This window comes from Betta splendens, chromosome 2 (assembly GCF_900634795.4).
Source record: "Betta splendens chromosome 2, fBetSpl5.4, whole genome shotgun sequence".
NCBI lineage: Eukaryota > Metazoa > Chordata > Actinopteri > Anabantiformes > Osphronemidae > Betta > Betta splendens.
This window is the reverse complement of record NC_040882.2, coordinates 2,152,435-2,171,411: the sequence shown is the minus strand read 5'-3', so window position 1 is coordinate 2,171,411 and position 18,977 is coordinate 2,152,435. Positions and strand designations below refer to the sequence as shown.

Below are 18,977 nucleotides of genomic sequence, written 5' to 3'. Positions count from 1 at the left end.
TTTTGGAGCGTCTGCACTTTGACAGCACTGCCGAATCAGACTGTCACACGTTGTGATGGGGGGACAGGCTGAGCCAGCAGGCGTCGCCCAGTGACTCCTCCAGGGTCGCACACAGTTCACAGTAGAACTTATTTTGGGCAGGCAGATTACGATATGTCACGAGATGGATTTGCTAATCCTGCTGCATGTGTGCGTGTGCATTGATATGGCGCCTAAGCACAGTGGCAGAAGATGTAACGCAGTGTCAGGCGTGCTGCAATTTCTCCCTTACAGTGTCCATAGCTTTTGATATTTCATAGCTTTGCTTTTGTTTCCGTGAATACAAAACATGCCATACTCATAAATTTCTGTGCTCTTCTCTCACTCTGTCCACAGCCACCTCCAACCCATTTCCTCCGAAGCCCCCGCTCTTGAGCACTCTGCTTTATTCCTTGATTCCCATCATAGGCCTGGCTGCTGTGGTCCTCTTCTCCTTCTGGATGTGGAGACACCACAAACTGGCTTATCCAGCTGCACTCGTCCCCACACATGTAAGTCAGCGATGTAAACAGAAATCAGGAAAGATAATCAACGTATGTCAACTGCAGCCAGTGTTTTGTCTTCTCGTCCTCATTTCTGTTTCACAGTGCTCATCAGTGTAGCTTGTCTATATTCAATCTATCGGTCAAAGTAAGTGGCAGGGGCTGTGGTGTATATTTTAAAAAATAATTAAAAAATCCACAGCTTGATATTGGTATGCACTATGTAATTTATTGCAGATATAATCTGGCTCAGCTTTAGTCGATTTTGTTGATGCTTATTTCCTACATGAATCGATGCTCATTAGCTTATGAAAAGAGACTTTTACAGTATGAAACAGTAAAACACTGCTCTCTGCCTTCTCTATTTAACCAACCTTCAGCTCCATGGCTGATCTAGTTTCTCAGTGGACTGAAACAGCCTTGGCCTTTTGTGGCCTGTGCAGCAGAGGGACAAAGCCAGAACGGACACACTGTGCAGAGAGTTTATGTTGGGATAATTGCTTTTTTCAGTTTCTTCTTCTAAAGTTGTGTAGAAGGATGAGAGCAGCCCTGGTTCTTTTCATTTCAGGCAGACTGCAGCACACAAGAGTGTCAGGTGATGATCATAATCGGGATGTAGTTGGGATTGTATATTACGCATATGTCTTATTGGGTGACCCTAAGAGTTCATGTTCAGTTATCAACATCCATCACATTTAAAGCTGCAGTTTGCAAAACAGCAACAGTTGCAGTAAACAAAGCGCAAACTCTTTAACCTTTTTCTGTTCTGTCATGATTGTTCCACAGCTGGTTTGTGAAAAAAAGAGTGAAAAAAAAAACATTTTCTATCTCAAATCATGTCTGTGCTTTTGATCATTTTCATTTCTTGGATTGAATTGGCCGATTTCATCACTTTTGAACATTTCTTGGGTCTCTGTCCTGCGTATGAGTGAGAGCAAGGCTGTTTAATAAGTTCCTTATTAATTTAGTTTTTATGGTTCAGAGGCAGTTTCAACCTGACTGCAGTACAGCTATATTCTCTGCTGTTCGGCAGCAGGGGAAAAAGAAAACCCATGCAGAGCTTCCACCGTATGGAAGAGGAGTCAGGGGCCGCTGCATTATTGATGAGACTTTATATAGGCAAACAAAACTAAACACAGACTCTTGCAGCACTGCCTCGGAGGACAGTGGTGGGTGGGTGGTTGTGGGGGAGGGGAGGGAAGAGAGACGTGCAGTTCTCTGAACTAACTTACTGTATTTGCACAGCTCTAAAGCATAGAAAAGGGAACGGACACAATGAAATCAGGAAGCAAACTCTGATGGGCACTGGAAGGACAACAGCGTTTAGACTGAAACGGTCTTTTATGAAACGTGTTACCTTGTCCGAAAACAGATAATGATACCCTGGGGGCAAAGAAAAGAACAGTTAAAATCAAGTGGAAAAACAATTGCCAGGATGGAATAATTGAAGTCACGCTGAATGTGTATAATCACATGGCATGTATGAATGAGCAGCTGCACAAGGACAGGAGATGTCAGCCCTACTCGTTCGCTCCTTATAGAAGACTTAAGACACTGTCTGATGCCCGTACACAGGCTGGTGTCCGTAAATCTGGTTTTTCAATATAAGATAAAAAAAAGAAGTCATCTGGAGGAGATGGATGGCTACAGCAGCAGGGACGTGTGGAGGGATTTATTTCAGTCCTTTTTATTTTATTCTTTATTTATTTATTATTGGTTGGTGTTGAAGAATGTGTTTTTGTATTGCACCACAGGCGGGTCTTTATAAAAAGCAGAGGTGACTCTGACAATCACTCAAACAGCTCACTCCTGGAGAGTCATCGAGGACAGCTCCTAGCAATTCTTAACACGGCTGAGAGTAAAAACACTCCACAAACACCTTCTGTTCCACTACAAATTACTGCGCTAGCTTGTGTGCAACACCTGCCTGATGAAATCATTTATGTAAGCAGGCACTGGGGGATATTTCAGGATCCTGAGATGTTAGAAATATGAAAAATGAACAAAATCTACAGCTTTAGCCAAACTAATGCTTGAGAAAACAAATGTATCTTTTGTTTTGTTTTTTTGTTTCTTTCTGTGAACCAAGCTATAATAGTAACAGTTTATGAATTTCTTGATATTTCATTAAAAAGTCAAAACATCTAATCTGCCTATAATATAATATAAACAGGTAGAACCTCCGGAATCAGACAAACACCCACAGGTTTTATAGCTGTAGTGTGAAAGTACTGCACTGTGTTGCATCTTTACAGCATGATGCTCTGTACTCAGTTATGTGTTTATAATGTGTCAGTAACACATTTTATACATGTTGTTAGTTAGACTTTGCAGCACCCAGTGTGTAAAGGAAGCCATTAAATGTGTCTGCTGTAATAGATTGTTCCTTAACTACATCTATGGACAGGGTTGTATTTCTTAAATTGCTATCACCACTGTGCACATTAAATTTAAATCTCTAATTGGAGTAATGATCATGTCATAAATGAGCAGCAGCTGGAGAGAAAGAGGGATCATATAGATTTATTATAGCTTCTATTTAGGTGTTAGTGAATGTAAAAAGCAAGCGTTTTGTGCCCTATGTGTATAAGATACTTGGAGGACTATCATCCCAAGATTTCTCACACTGTATGTTTTTTGCTTTTCTACACAGACTCTATAACCCTCAGAACGATCAAATCCTCTGTGATACATAGAGAAGCATAATTTGCCTGCTCACAGTCATTATGCCATTATGATCCTGGTCCATCCCAGACTGCATATTTGTCACCAAGTCTCCATTATTTACATCACAGTGCGAGTGGCAGGCAAACTGGAATTGATTCTGTCTGAGTACACAGAGCTGTTGCTTTCACACGAAGAGGCCTGGAGCACTTACACTTAAGTCTGGACATGTTTTTCTACCTGAAGCCTGTTTTCTCATCTTTATCCATCTGATCGATTCTGACCAAAATCTCATAAACTGCTTGATTATGGAGCTGCTTGCATGTTGTTTGTCTCTGTGCAGCTTTTTAAAAGACAGGCGGACGTTAATCAGAAGCCTTTGAAACCATACTGTTATAGAGATGAAATGTTTTTCTAAGCAGTTGTGATTTTGATTCACCAGCTTATATTTTCTTTATGCTTTTTCACTCAACCTGTTATGAACATATGTTCATATGCAAAACATCCAATCCACATGTTTAGAGTGAGGAATAGTTGTAGATGTTCAGTCCTTGCGTTTTGACTGTTCTTAAGTTTTATAAGCTTGAAGACGAGAAATCTCTGAGCACTAGCATAAAAGGGAAGGAGAGGCTCATCTTCTGTGTGTGATTCTTGTACCCTGTAAATCTGTGTAAGGATTTCGTTTTCATTCTCATTCTTAACCCATCACATCGTTGACAGTTCCATGTATGTGTTGTCAGGCTGCTGATTCTCTAACCTTCATATGTCCATGTCCATAATCCACGTTTGGCCTCAGTCTTTTAGATTTACTCAAACATTTTTAAGTTGCATTACTTAAGAGGATTAACTTAATTCCTCAAATATTCCATCTTGTCTTAGGTGCCTTGCTTATAAATGCTTCGCTTGAGCCTGTTGGGTTGACAAACACCACAGACCAGAGCAAAGCAAACCCTAGCTTTCAAACCTTATTACTACAAAGGGAGAACAAGGTTGTCCAGGGGCAGCCCATCGTCTCCTACCTTTTATCTGCCTCAATTTCATCCACTAACAGAAAATAGCAATAATTTCTCTGTTTGCTTCTTATGTTCCTTTTCAACAAGCACGCCTTTCACATTATGGTGGAGGTAAGAGCGGTTTAATTGAAATTGAAACACTATTATTCTTTCCCTCTCTTTTGGGTTCAGAGCTTGGTATGATTCTCCACCTCAATCCCAGACCACCGTTTAGTGTTTTTATTTCTTTTCAGAAATCTTTTTTTCTCCTGCCTGGGTTTGTTGCATGGATGGATGTTTTTTTTTTTTTTAGTTCTCTGTTGAAAATGTATTGTGCATGGTGGAAAGTGGCCAATGTTGCTCCGAATGCAGCCCCCTCTTTTGTATGAATGTCCACCTGTGATGTTTATGTAAGTATTGTGTGCGTGTGTTGTGACCCAGTTAGTAGAAGCGTGTCTGCTAAGCCTATAGCTCAGTATATTTCCCATGCAGAGAAAGCGAACCTGCAGCAAGCGTTTCCATCTCATGCAGTCTGAAGAGGAATCCTAATACATTTTGCATAAGTAGGAACATTGCCACTTATCTATATGGAACATTTTTCATGTTGGGGTGTTAGTTAAGTTTAAGAGAATAAACCCATTATATTGTAGTAGGAGCATAAACGTCTCTACAAATGTTAAAAAAGACAAGAGAGCTCCCAAACTGAAACCCAGACTCTCTGGAGTGGTGCCAGGCCAGACTTTAGCTCTTTTTAAGGTCATGTCAACAGCTTTTTGTCTTTTAATATGGCCTAAAGTTTAATATCAACAAGAGATGACCTTTACAGAGATGTTTTGGGAGCTAGAGTTTAGAATAACTGTCCGTTGCACTTGGATGACTATCAAACCTGGCATTTTGATTATGGTATGTCATGTATACTAGGGCCCACCAAACCAGACATAAAGGACCTGTTCTGATGTAATAGACGAAGGCGTAACTTGATTAGGCCATGGGAGATGGTTGAGGGTTGGAAAGAAGCGCGAAGCAGCATATTCTGTTTTCCTCTTTCCTGTGGTCTGCTGACTAAGTGTAATCTGCCCCCGTTTGAGGCAATGGCGCCCTGTGATCGGACAGGAGATCCAGTGACTCCTGAGGGAGATCGAGCCGGGCTGGGCCGCCGTGTCAGGCCAACGGCGGAAGACAGACGGGGGTTATCAGGAACAATGCAGACAAAGAAAGAAACTAATCCCGAAGTAACTTGTTTTAGACTCCATCGTCGTCAGGATTATCTTAGATGCCTGCAGTAAATCTACTGAAACCTCTCTCAGGTTCTCTCGCGTATTGATGACATACGTGGTGCAGAGGATCAGGCCACCACTCTCAGGTCTAGGTGCTGCTCAAGCGTAATCTCCAGTCAAAATTATATTCACATGAATTTGTCTTTGTGACAGTTCTGCAGCTTTTTGTGATCTGCATGTTAAAATACTCTTCTGGTCTGAATAATATCCCAAAATGAAATTACCGCTACACACTGTAGATGTGCTGGAAATCTTTTCGTATGCACTTCAAGAAAACACAGAAGTCATTGATTTTGAAGAGAAATTCTTAAATCCTGCCTGAAACTGAGCAGTGGATGAACATAATAGCTGCATAATTACCTGCTCTTTTTTTAAATAACTCTAGATCATGATAATATGTTCAGACAACAAGCTCAATAAATGTTATTGAATCGGTTTTGGTCATTTTCTACAAGTGGAACAGAAGTGGTGCTGAGGGAGTCCTTCAGTAAAAAGTGCTGGCCCATTTTCATTGACAGCTCTCCTCCGTATGCAGGTAGATCGTCCTTTTTATTCGCTTTATCATGGTCCCTGTCACATTGAATTTCCTCTGGGACATAATTATTCTTTTGTACCGGTGTAAGGTCACGGTTGCTTCACTGTTGCATTCCATTCCTTATTTACTGTGTTTGAAATTACTCTCACAGTTACAGCCAACTAAGTGTTGGGGAGAAAGCACTTAAAATTTGCAAATTCAAATACTGCCTCCTTTTGAATTTCATCATCTCATGTACTGAGAACTCTAAAGTGGGTCAGGTAACAGATGTAAAACACAATAAGAAAGGGAGAGACGCTGAGAAAAGACTTTGTTCTTTTTGTCTCGCAGAAGTGTTGCTGGCCACATGCTTTGCATGGGAGGACTTTTACTTTTACAAATTATTTTATCATGCAACTCTTCAGTTCTACATGGACCTATTTGTCTTGTACATGCAGTATTCTGTTAATTACCATGGCCTAACATTGGACTGTTAGCCTCTCAAGTTCATCAGTTCATCATTGTCTTCCAATATCATATTTGTGTCCTGTCTGCAGGTCTGTGTGTATCTGAATGGATTTACTGGCTGTTGGATTATTCTTTAAGCTCCAACACTGGTACTGAACGACAGAGTACATTTGTAGGCGAGGTCTAAAATTACAGCCTGCCAAGCACCACATCCTTGGACTGCAGCAGATAAATCAATGAGGGTCACTCATAAACTGCAAACTGCAAGTTTCTGATATAAAGTGAATATATATATATGGAGAAAAATGTATTTTTGATGCCAGGAAGTATTTATTCAAATTCAACATTTGACCATGTGTACAGGACCCTTTCGGTGAAAGGCTACATTTATTATTTTGGCGGGTACAGGGTGTTCTTGACTATGTTTTTCAAGGTGCCAACTTGGGAGCAGTTGGGCCGCTCTGTAATCCAACCTCAGCACCAGCGTGGGTAATTTTCCCCATCATTTGGCTGGCATTCAGTGTGAGAGCCGAATGTAGAGACAGCAGGTCTACCTCGTAGCTCTCTGTTAGAGGAGAAAAGCTTAAGTAAACATAGCAGTTCCCACTCGAATGCCCTGTTCCCCCTGCACAACAAGACACCGACAGCCTAATCCATGTTTATGCCCAAAAAACAAATAGTTTCTCCTTTTACTTGAATTAAACTGCTTGGTAATTCAGCAGATATGTGCAGCTGCTGCCTGTGTACTACTACAACCTGAGTTAGATTGGGTGGTGATTATTAGCCGCATGCTCAAATGATAATGAGAGAAAATTTCAAATTAAAAGCACTAAGCATTCAGACTACGTCCGGCCGCATGTAGGGATCGATCTAAAAAACAACACAGCAGCAGGATGTGATGTTTGTTATACATAAGATAACGTCCTTAAAGCGATATTGAATTTATCAGCTGAACTTATCAGCTTTGTTGCATAACCTGTTATAATAAAAAGCGCAATTCGCTAACATAAACTGATTTTCTCCATAATGTAAACTTAATCTCCCAGTGTTTACTCCTTACTTTGCTTGTTATCAGCTTTTATAAATTTACCTGATTTATGCTTGCCAGAAAATAGTTTATCATAATGTCTTTTTTTATTATAACAAGACTGGATTGTTCAGTGATATTTAAGAGTAGAGGAACAAAATGGTTTTTACTTTCATAGTCAGTTAAAATGCTTTGAAGGCCAAAGTTCATGACCAGGCGTCCAATTTCCGCTTGATAAAAACAAACCCATAAACTCTATGAAGTGATATACAGTTGGCTTCTACAGCTACAATAATCTTGTCAGGACAGGCGGTAAAAGCTGAAGCCGCTTCTCTCTGTTTTATTACTGGTGCTGTTAAATGCTTCTGGCTTTGCCTGGTAGCACAGCTTTAGCTCATTTTTCACAGTGGGAAGACTTGGATATCACCAATGTTTGTCTTTAACAAAGAGTGAGTGCCAGAACCTTGGCAGTAAATTACGCAAAGGTAGTGTGTGTCTGTGTGTGTGTCTCTGTGTGTCTGTGTCCTAATGTACCTTTTTATTTCTCACTCCACACACGACACGTCTAATTGGTGGTGTGTTGATAAATCCTTTTTGTCACTTGTATCTGTTGCAAACAAATGGGGCATCATTCTACAGTAAGTTAGAAGAACCACTGGACTGACGGGTGTGAACTTTGATTTAACATGGAATTTCAGTGGGCCTTCGGGTGTTGAAACTTGCTCCAGCTTATCAAAGCCTTCAGTTCAAGTAAAAACACGAACATTGTCGACGTTGCCGGGACAAAGCTTTTGACTCCTTTTTTTTTATGACGGCAGAGATAGAGGCACGGAGGTAAAGTCGAGGTTTTACAGCAGCGTATCTGGTTTCATCAAAGGCCATCCGTCATGTGCTAGCCTTTCTCCTCCACCTTTTATCCTTTGGAAATGTGACTCCCCTGCTGCATGTCTCTCTCTCTCTCTCTCTCTCTCTCTCTCTCTCTCTCACCCTCTATCCTTCCTCTCTGTGAAGTCACATGTGAAAGTGATCAGCTTAATCCTGATCACCAGCTGTATTTAACCTATTTTAGATTTGGAACACTTGGCCTTCTTGCTTTCACTTTTGTTGAGCTCTGACCTGTTGGCTTTAGGCACAATCCTCCTAAATGTTTTTGAGACGTTTCACATTCATCTATATAAAAGCTTCATGTGCTCATCGTGTGTCTTGCTGAGGGGCAGTGAAGGTTTTAGTTCTTTCTCCACGTTGTTTTCCCCTCATTGGTTTCAAACTGGCAACAGTCTACTTCCAGTTTTGTGAACTAAAGCAAACATAGCCCTTGGGCTTTTGATTGAATTTTAAATGAATTAATCTAAACTCGGCTTGGTTCACTGTGTCCTCGCTTTTTAAAAAACCCACACTAACAAAGATAGTGACTTTAAATATGCAGCACTTTCTTAAACAGACTTTCCAAAGTGCTTGAACAATCAGATAAATCAAACAAGAGCCGTGAAACAAATAGAGGGTGGGGGCACCACATTTGAAAAAGAGTAAAACAGTATTAATGCAACAAAAAAAAAGAGAAGAGCACCACCACATAAAAGTGAGTCTATAAATGTAAGCTGTGATTTAAGATGTGGAGATGATGGTGATTGTGCTGGTCTAAGCTTCTCAGGCATGTTGTCCCTGAGCCAAAAGCCGGGTCACCTTCAGTGTAAGCCAGTGTTATTTTAATGCTCTGCAAAGAGAAGAATAACATTGCCCCCTCTCTTTACTTTTCTTTTTATTTGCCCTCTCTGCAGGATCCTGGACCCTCACCCCCATCCCCTGTTTTGGGACACAAACCACTGCAGCTGATCGAGGTGAAAGCCAGGGGGCGCTTCGGATGTGTGTGGAAAGCCCAGCTGTTGAGTGAATACGTGGCTGTTAAGATCTTCCCAATTCAGGTATCAGCCTCTTTAACTCCCCCCTAGAAGTGTGAGTTTTAATGTGTTTTACATGGTTATATATTTGCTTTATAACGCAAAAGTGAACATCTGCATTGGCCTCTGTCTCGCTCTCGTTCAGGACAAGCTGTCTTGGCAGAACGAGTACGAGATGTACAGCGTGAGCGGCATGAAGCACGACAACATCCTCCACTTCCTAGGCGTGGAGAAGAGGAACAACAACCTGGACCTGGAGCTGTGGCTCATCACCGCCTACCACGAGAAGGTATGCTGTAGGAGATGGAGATGAACCATCATAAAAGACTGACAGGTTCTCCAAGAAAAGGTGTCTGCACACTAGTTTGGGAGGTGATGGGTTTCTGAATAAAGTAAATATACAGTATCTGCACAATTATTTAAGTCATTTAATTTGTCTGCCTGAACATGAACTTGTGTGAATCAAATCAGCAGCAGCAGAAAGAAAAGTATTTTCTCATTTACATGGCCCCTAATATCCCACTAATAACCTCCTCCGTCAGAACAGACTGGCCTAATCTACTGTCAATGAGGTGGCGGGTGGTTCAGGTTAGCCATATAAGCACCAGATTCCTGCAGTTTGTCATTTGAACAGCACATTCATCATAAACCCGACTCTGCTAACCTTAAAACATGTCTTTGGGGTAAACGTAGCACTTCCTGAATCAAAAATCATTCAGTATCTGACCGCTTGTAAAGAATCCCTCAGCTCTCCTCTGATTTCTCTCGCTCAGCAGCTTTTCTTTGCCAACACTTTGCTCTTAGTTTACCTTGAGTATCTTGTTTTCTGGACTATACACGTTTCTAGACGTCCACATTCCTTTTATTTACCCCCAGTGCAGGAAGGTACAAACACTGCAAAAACAGTCCCAGACTGACACATTATATTAATGGTTTGTCAAGATCTAACATTTCAGTGTAATTAATTCAATAAATTAATTAATTCTGGACTTTTTTAAACAATTCTTCTCCAGAAAAGGTAGACTTGACTCACTCCTGCTTTCACACAGTCTTTGGGAAGGCAGAACTCTTAAGTGCCTCTGTGTTTGGAGGGTCATTACCAGTGAAGTGGGGAGTAATTCTTTTACACTTGGTTGAGTAAGGCCACAAATCTAAGAAACCTTCCTGAATGAATAAGGGCTGCAAAATCTAACTTGTAAATGTGAAACTCTAAGGTGCTGCAGGTGCTTTTCTGATTTGTAGAGGCTGAAAGTAGAAATAATATTGAAGATATTAGTGTGAATGGAGTTTTAGGAAAGGTTATTCTACTGGCAGTGTCACAGTCAAATGCCTTGTGAGGCTTGTACTGTAATTATTCATTAAGAAGTCGTCTTAAGATTTATAATTGAGCCTTTGACCTGAGAGCTTTCTCCCCATGAACAGGTGTCAAACTTTTGGACCTCCGTTTTGACTGAACCTTAACTTGTGTAACACAGCTTGAGCAGCTATTGCAAAGTTGAACAGTCATTGACAGCTGATTTATGCCTCGGCGTTTGATGCATCTAAGCTGCTCTCTCTGTGAGGGTTCAAAGCATCTGTAGCATGCACTGGCTCGCCTCAAAGGCTACAAGCCCCTCCAAAACTCCCTGTGTTTCAATCCTTTCAGATCTGGGATAATGCATGGATACCAGGAGCTGTCCGTGTTTTCCTTTTGAATGTGATCTAGTGAATAAAATGTGTATTTGTACAAACGATCAGAAGTGAACACTGTTTTAAGCACTGAATACAAAGAAAACTAGAGGTTCAGTAGTTTTCCATCTGTTGGTCCTGTCTGCCCCCAGGTGGACACTTCCTGTAACTACATGTGTCTTTGGCTCTGCCAGAAGTGACCTTGTATCATGTTGGTCATACTGCACATTACATAAGAGCTGCTTAAACATTGAAGAGTTGGATTTAAATGTAAACGTACGATTCCAGATGCGATCAGGGTGTTAAAGCTGTATGACTATGCATTTCATTTGTAGTAAAACAATCCAGAAGTAGAAGCAAGTTTTTGAAGGAGGGTCCATTATTAACAAGCCTTTACCTGATAAATACAGACACAAATAATAATACCACATAATAATTAAATGTTATCAGATCTGTTATTTATGAACAATAATTGTGTCAGAGGTTTGCTTCACAACAAGTGACAAAAATGTAACTGAGCATGTACTGAAATGTATATATTATGAAATATAAATATCAGGCTGCATTTCTATTTCTTTATTAAATAACTTATTTGGTAAAGAGAATTTTAAATTCTTAAACTTCTGATGTCATTTTCTGTGGAAGCTGTTGAGTATTTTACTGCTGAGTCTTTTGTGAATTGCATTTCTGGCCACAGTGAATTTCCACCCATTAGGGGTATTGCTGTTACCATGGAAACACTGCATGCTCTAGAGAGGTGGGAATCATTACAAATCAGCCATTACCATATTATTATTTGTTGTTATTTATTCTTTAACATGAATCTGCCACATTCTCAAATGTGTTAAGCAGGTTATTTCACCATGAAAACAGCTTGAGTCCTGCCATCGACCTGAAAGCTTTAGCTTTTGACTTCAGAGACGTTCATCTGTGTTTATTTGTCCAGGGCTCCCTGACGGACTACCTGAAGGCCAACGTGGTGTCCTGGAACGAGCTCTGCCACATCGCCCAGACAGCGGCCCGCGGCCTGGCCTATCTCCATGAAGACATCCCGGGGCACAAGGAAGGACACAAGCCTTCCATCGCTCACAGGTACAAAGATCTTTTCATGTAGCATGGAGTCTGCTCCTAACCTGAGACCGGGGGGTTTACTCGTTCTTCTTGTGTTTTAGGGATATAAAGAGCAAGAATTTACTGTTGAAGAGCAACCTCACCGCCTGCATAGCTGACTTCGGCCTCGCTCTAAAGTTTGAGGCTGGAAAATCAGCAGGAGACACACACGGACAGGTAAAGTGTAGAGTCTGACCTGAACTGTTGCCTTACTAAGTCCATAAACATCACAGGTGTTTGCCTGACATCTCTAGGTGGGAACGCGTCGCTACATGGCTCCCGAGGTTCTTGAGGGTGCCATCAACTTCCAGCGCGACTCCTTCTTGCGCATCGACATGTACGCGTTTGGCCTCGTCCTCTGGGAGCTGGCAGCGCGATGCACCGCCGCAGATGGTGAGATCGACTGCTTCCAGTTGTTAGTTTCATTTGTTTTTCCATGTAGCATCATTGCTAATGCTGTCATTTGGGACATGTGGCGTTGTAACAGGCCCAGTGGACGAGTACATGCTCCCGTTTGAAGAGGAAGTGGGTCAACATCCGTCTCTGGAGGACATGCAGGAGGTCGTCGTCCATAAGAAGCTGCGGCCCTGCCTGCGGGACTGCTGGCAGAAACACACGGTGAGCGGCAGCCGAGAACTTGGTTTGGTGCCAGAATGTCCTTAGTTAAAGCACCACCAGGGTTTATTTTGAAAAGTCTTTAGAAACTTTTTTTGTTTGTTCAAAGTTATTTTCTTTATTTATTGTACTGCTACACATTCTCACATGATAAATGACTGAAAGGACTAATCAATTTAAGTTAAGTAAGAAAGTGAAGTGTTTACAACATGACTTAAATTCTGAGGCAGATAATCAAATGTGACATTTGTTTTGGATAATTTTTCACTGCTGTGTCGCAGAGTAGAAGAATGTGTCATCAATCACATATGACAGAAACTAAATTAAGAGTTTGATTCCTTTGTGTTTGTTCTGCATCTCATATTGTACCTTCAAAGGACAAACCAAACAAAAGAGAAAGGAGAAACTTTAATGCAGACCTGTTCCTTCTTTCAGGGTATGGCCATGCTGTGCGAGACCATCGAGGACTGCTGGGACCACGAGGCAGAGGCTCGGCTGTCGGCCGGCTGCGTCGAGGAGCGGATCGGCCAGATGCAGCGCCAAGCCCCCATCATTGGCCCTGAGGAGATTGTCACGGTTGTCACCATGGTGACCAATGTGGACCTCCCTCCCAAAGAGTCCAGCTTATGATCGGCCCTGTGGCTGAAACCGGACGAGCTCGCAGAAACATGGATGAACGGCCAGCCCTGGTTGGCTGGCGTAGTTGTCTTTTCTCAGTTTCTCTGCTTTTGCACCCCCTCCCCCCCTAGTGTGGGCCGCTACTCGCATTCAGGAAACACCCTGTGCCCACGTCATCACATCAGTTTATATCCACCTCATTTTGATATGTGTGCCTGAGGATTTTTAACGTTTTACCAGTGGAAACTCTCAACTGGAGGTTCAGGATATTTCCAAACGGCGTCACTGAGGATGCTGACACGCTGGGATGACGACGCTCAGCAAACACTTTTGTCATGTATTGTTTTTATATACATACACACACACAGGAGGGCGGCTTGTTCTGCTCGGTTTTCTACGGAGAGAGAAGATCTTGCAGAGGAATTTCACAGGACTCTCAGTGCATTTTAGTGTAACAGAAAAAAGACGAGCACCTGGCTCTCCATACATTTGCTGTTTTCTCGTGTGAATTTTGTTTTTCTTTTTTTGAAGAAACGACTATCGTTCTGCCAATAAGCAACGGCTTCTGAATGTTTATAGTGTATTGCTGCTGTACATAATGTATTATGGACCCAGACATTGGTAATCGAGCTTATTTTAACGGGGGGGGGGTCCATTTTCAAGCATTACGACGATAAGAACCATAAACCTCCTTCAACCAGGTATACCTCAGTTCAGATGGACACAGTTTAAATTAGTCACTCTCCCTGTTCACAGTCACAGCTGACAACCTTGGCTCTTCATGACGTTCAAACAATCTGCTGTCAGCCATGGCGCTCATGGGTAATGTAGTCAGCCAAGCCTCCATGTTCATGGCCATACACAATGAAAACACACTTCTGCTCTTTCTCGGTTTGCTTCACTCAGACATTTGACTAATATCTTTCTCCTGTTGTTGGTTTATTTTACATTCTTTGAGATTTTCTCTTTTGATAATAGGGAAAAGTTCCCCCCAGATGAAGTTGTAAGTGAACAGTGATTTTTCTGTTTGGGTTTGCCGTGTCAAGTGTCAGCAGACAAATAATATCTGTTGACGTGCCTGATTTTGGCCATCTGGATATACAGTATTTGTATTTATATCTGTCTGGATTAGTGCTGGGTATCGAGTCATGACACCTTTCGTGTTTGGTATTTGTACCAAATCTGAAGGTATTAAATCGCTTCAAGACAGTCACACTCTGAAATCGGCTAAATGTGGTCTGGTTGCTTGTAGAGAAAGCTGATTAACATGACACAGTGGTTGAGTCTAGCATCAAATTGTTTGTTTCTGGGGTACCCAGCCCTACTCTGGAAGTGGACCTGGATTTAGCTGAGCCAGCCTGCTTTTGATTTGAGTGCACACATCTTTTGGACAACTATCAAGAGTTTCTGCTCTCTTTTGATACACCTCAGGAATCTTTGCTACTTACCACTTCCTCACTTCCTGCTCATCTTCACCTGTTTCTGACTTTTACGCTTCCTATCTTGTCTCGTCTCTGTTTGTTAGGGTTCAGTCGGCTCTGAACAAAGGTCTGTGCTGGCTTTTGGACCTGCCTAAATCTAATGTTAGTACTAAATCCAAGCAGTCCCATCTCAAGGACTGAGGCTGGTTCGTGGCCAGTTAGTATGCACACTCAACCAGCTCCAAGTCATCAGAAGCAGAATGAATGTGGTGAGTTAGCTGGTATCTCCAGCCCCTTTGGTATCAAGCATCTGGTCTGGCCTTGGTTACCTCCCCCGCAGTTAAGGTGTCTGGTCAACTACTGTAACACACATTTGCGATAGCATTGTGATTTTTTTTTTTTTTTTTTTTAATCCAGGCAGACTTCAACTTGTAGACGTCCGGTGTCACTTAGTTCTCTAAAGTTCTATACGGGCGTTTTGTCTCCCCAGTTGAACACACACACTAAACTAACAGAAGCAACGATCTGCTGGCTCTGCGACTTTTTGACACTAACCCCACCATCACACGGCTAACAGCAAGTTGAGACGAGCACCTCCCCTATCTCTTTCTTCATCCCGGTGCCATTTGACCATACCCATACTAGTTACTCTTGTAGATGTCAGGCAAAACGGATGTATTTGTCATTGCTGTCAAGGCAACAATGACATTTTTGAGTCATTATTTCCTCTGAGGGATTTTGAACACTGGTGCCGGCAGACCTGCAGTCTCTCCTCAAACTTTGGGACGGTTTCACTGATACAGTTTAAAATCAAGCGGTGCACCCAGAAATACTCATTATGGAGGAACCTCTTTCCTTCAAACCATTCTGCGTTCAGGACAATAACCTAAATAAATTTTAAGCAAACATAGTACTGTAGAAATGACTGAGACTGGGACGGGGCATGAAAGCAAAACATCTTGTATTATACATCAAACAGTGGAGTCTCCAATATCTGAACAAGCCAAATATACATCACATTTAAAAATTTGTTAGACTAACCAACAGCAGTTTTCATTAGGTTTTTTTGCTGCATAAAATGCACATGCATACATGCATAAGGAAGTGGAAGCCATCGTTTTGTTCTTTACTTACTGTAGCTCCACATTTACAGTACATTAGTATTTCTTCCTTTTGCCGCTGCTGTTTTCACCTTTAATTCAAAACGAGTCCTCACAAAACAGTCAGGGATGCTCAGTAGTGCAAAACCCCAGCTGCCCTTCAATAAACACTACCTCACTCACAGGGATTCCTCTGGGGTAGAAAGTAATTCAACCAAACCAAAATCTCAACTGTATAGAAAAGGAACTAGTTTGTGAATCGGGTGTGAAGTTCCAGATTGGGGGATTCTTTTTCTGAGTGCACTCATGTTTAAATATTATAAAATAAGCTTAAGGTGTTTCCTTGTTTGCATCAGTGTCGTACTGTTGAAGACTAAATGGCAGTAATGTGTAACACGTACAGGGCAGTTCAGCAGTATTACCCTTAGTATTACCCAGCAGCCTCTAAAAGTTGGCTGGTTTTCTGCCAAAGCAGCTGGTAGAGTTGACGAAGCCATCAGCTACACAGTGCTTCGTTGGAGGTGAGCCCCAGTTCCACAGGGTGACTGTTTGAGCTTAAACTGCACCTGAGAAACCGGCCCAGATCGACAAATACCATTCAGGGATCCAGTACTATGCTTTTCTAAGTTCTAGCGAGTTATATGCAACCAGTGCCGCAAACTACCCCGCACGTCTGTGGGGTCAGCTGCAGGAGTGACTTTCAATATATACAAACACACAAATAACTTGTAGCATTTTTTTTAATCCGTGACCTTGCATATTGATATGTTGTATTTATTTTTTAATTTACAGGCCTGAGGGTTTTGGGGGATCAGAGCTTAAGTGCAACTCAGAAATAAGTTGTAAGAGTTGGCCCATGTTTGCCGTTAGGGGTGGGGGTGGGCGCTCGGTTGGAATTCAGGAAATACTTTCAGTGATTCAAAAAAGATATAAAGTGTAACGTGCTTGTTCTATTCAGTCTATGGACAAACAACTGAGAGTGAATGTTCTTCAGACTCCTGGATCCCAGTATTGTGTGTACTTTGGACTGAGCCCGGCTCTGTTTAACTTTAGAGGGCTTTGCGTTCGGCTGGTTTCGTGTGATTGTGCCCCGTCGCTCTAGAAACTAGTAAAACCGCATGCAGAGATCCATTCATACACCTTGTGTGTTGTACAGTTACCTGGTAAAGATGTGAACCTGTTTTGACTGAGATGAAGCAGGAGATGGACCTTCAGCCGCCGACGGCAGAGCAGAACGGGCACTCGCTCAGTTAACAAGCACCAAAATGTCCACAAGCAGCCTTTTCACGGGCTCCTAATCTGAACAGAAATGTTAGTTCATCCAGAATCAGAGCTCGGTTGTGTGTTTTCGTCTGTCCAGACGATTGCAGACAAAGCCGAGCTGTTGTGCTGCTGTCCTGAGCCAGCTGAATGTTGAATCTGAGCTTCATGTGAACCTCTGTGATTGGGTTTCCTCAGCGTGCAGGCTTTACTTGTTTCTGTCTCGACCTCCTCTGGCCCAGCACCTCAGTGCTGTGCATATAAACTACAAGTGAAACATTTGTGTCTTGTTGCCCCCACTACTTTAAGCAGTCTAGAATCTGTACAGACATGAGAACATAAATACCTGTATTAACTATATACTCTGAGCTGAATATTTATAAGTGCGTGTTGAACTTCAGTGTTTCCTCTACATTCATTTCTACTTTTGTTGTGTTCTGATTCAGTGGGGCCTGGCCCAGCAGCGTAATAATTGTCCTTTTAAATATGCTAAACACGTTGAGCTTTGTGTAAGCTGAAAGCGAGAGGCTCATTGGAGTACTTACCGAAAGGAAAGAAAGCACTTAAGGTTCCATCAGCATCAAGGGTGGGGTGTTCCTCAAGGAACCGCTTTGGGTGCCCTTCCATTGCATTTGACGAAACTCTAAAGTTCTTTAAGAGCAGTTGCAATACTCCATGTGTAACAATCCAATCATCACCTATAGGTAAATCATTCCAGCATCTCAATCACCTCCTTTTTCCTACTGTTGGTAAGAATTTTAGAGGAAACATTGAACTCTGGTGACCTCGCCGCCAAGACTGTCTTGGCAGCAAGATACGTCTGGTTGCCAGGCCTTAAATTTCTACAAAACAAAAACACTTCAAGCGTTTTTGACCCCACATTTCTCCGAGGCTCTGGAATTGCAGCGCTGATCCAGGATCTCCCGTTGCTGTCTGTGATGGTAATGATGCTCACAGGGTTTCTGGGATTCAAGGCTGGAATAGTCCGATGCAATTTTATTTTCTTGTGTGTTGCATGTAGAAACATGTTTTATTTTTTGGTTGTATTGTTTTATAACTGGCAGAAATGTACAAAATAGTTCTGGGATATCAGACTGGAAACGTGTAGACAGTGCACCAGAAGCATCCCACTGGATGAGCAGGAGTGAGTCCTCTCACCCTGACCTCTGATCCCCAGTGAAGGGGGCAGGAAAAAAACATGGCCACGAATAGAAAACATTCAGAAACCCTGGACACATTATCGCAACGGACACAGGATTGATCCCTGATCAGCGCTGTGACTCATGGCTCATGGTTTTTATCAGCTGAAGTGATCCACGTGGTGTAAATAAATGTGTTTTTAGATTGTGATTGCTGATGCTTTTATTCCATGACTCATTGTTTGCATTTATGGGTAATTTAGTGAACAAGGAAATGCCCAATTTAAATACCAGTAAACCTTTGGCACAATACCAATCAAATCCACTAAACCACTACAACACTTATAAATACCTAGAAAGTCTGTGGGAAACTTTACTATTAGAATGTAGCAGTAAACCCTAAACTCGGCTATAAGCTTTTCATTTGATATCCACTTCAGAAATCACCAACTACTTGACCCTGTATTAAACAGTATTTAGTATTAGCCTTAGTTAACCTTGTAGTGACACCCACATCCCCTTTGCCCCATCTTTACAGGTTAATGGTGTTTGCAGAGATGTGCCACTAGATGGCAGCATTCCAAACCTAAAGTGAAAGCAATGGCTGGAGTTTTTCAGGAAACTATTTACAGCCCATCATTGAACCCACACTGCCTACAATCTAGACTGATGAACAAGCTTCTGT

The 18,977-nt window shown here is 42.0% G+C and overlaps 1 protein-coding gene across 2 annotated transcripts in view; it reads left to right on the top strand.

The window, feature by feature from the left end:
* Positions 1-18,503, top strand: part of acvr2ab (activin A receptor type 2Ab) — a 36,590-nt gene extending 18,087 nt beyond the window's left edge. Inside the window, exons 4-12 of one of the 2 annotated variants that reach the window (XM_029134254.3) lie at positions 376-530; positions 4,286-4,309; positions 9,242-9,385; positions 9,507-9,650; positions 11,976-12,121; positions 12,202-12,316; positions 12,394-12,532; positions 12,627-12,757; positions 13,190-18,503. In XM_029134254.3, coding sequence (XP_028990087.1) covers positions 376-530; positions 4,286-4,309; positions 9,242-9,385; positions 9,507-9,650; positions 11,976-12,121; positions 12,202-12,316; positions 12,394-12,532; positions 12,627-12,757; positions 13,190-13,384 — 1,193 coding nt within the window. In that variant the 3' untranslated portion in view covers positions 13,385-18,503. The remainder of the gene's footprint in view (positions 1-375; positions 531-4,285; positions 4,310-9,241; positions 9,386-9,506; positions 9,651-11,975; positions 12,122-12,201; positions 12,317-12,393; positions 12,533-12,626; positions 12,758-13,189) is intronic. The other variant, XM_029134262.3, reaches the window with a different exon arrangement.
* The last annotated feature ends 474 nt before the right edge of the window (positions 18,504-18,977 follow it).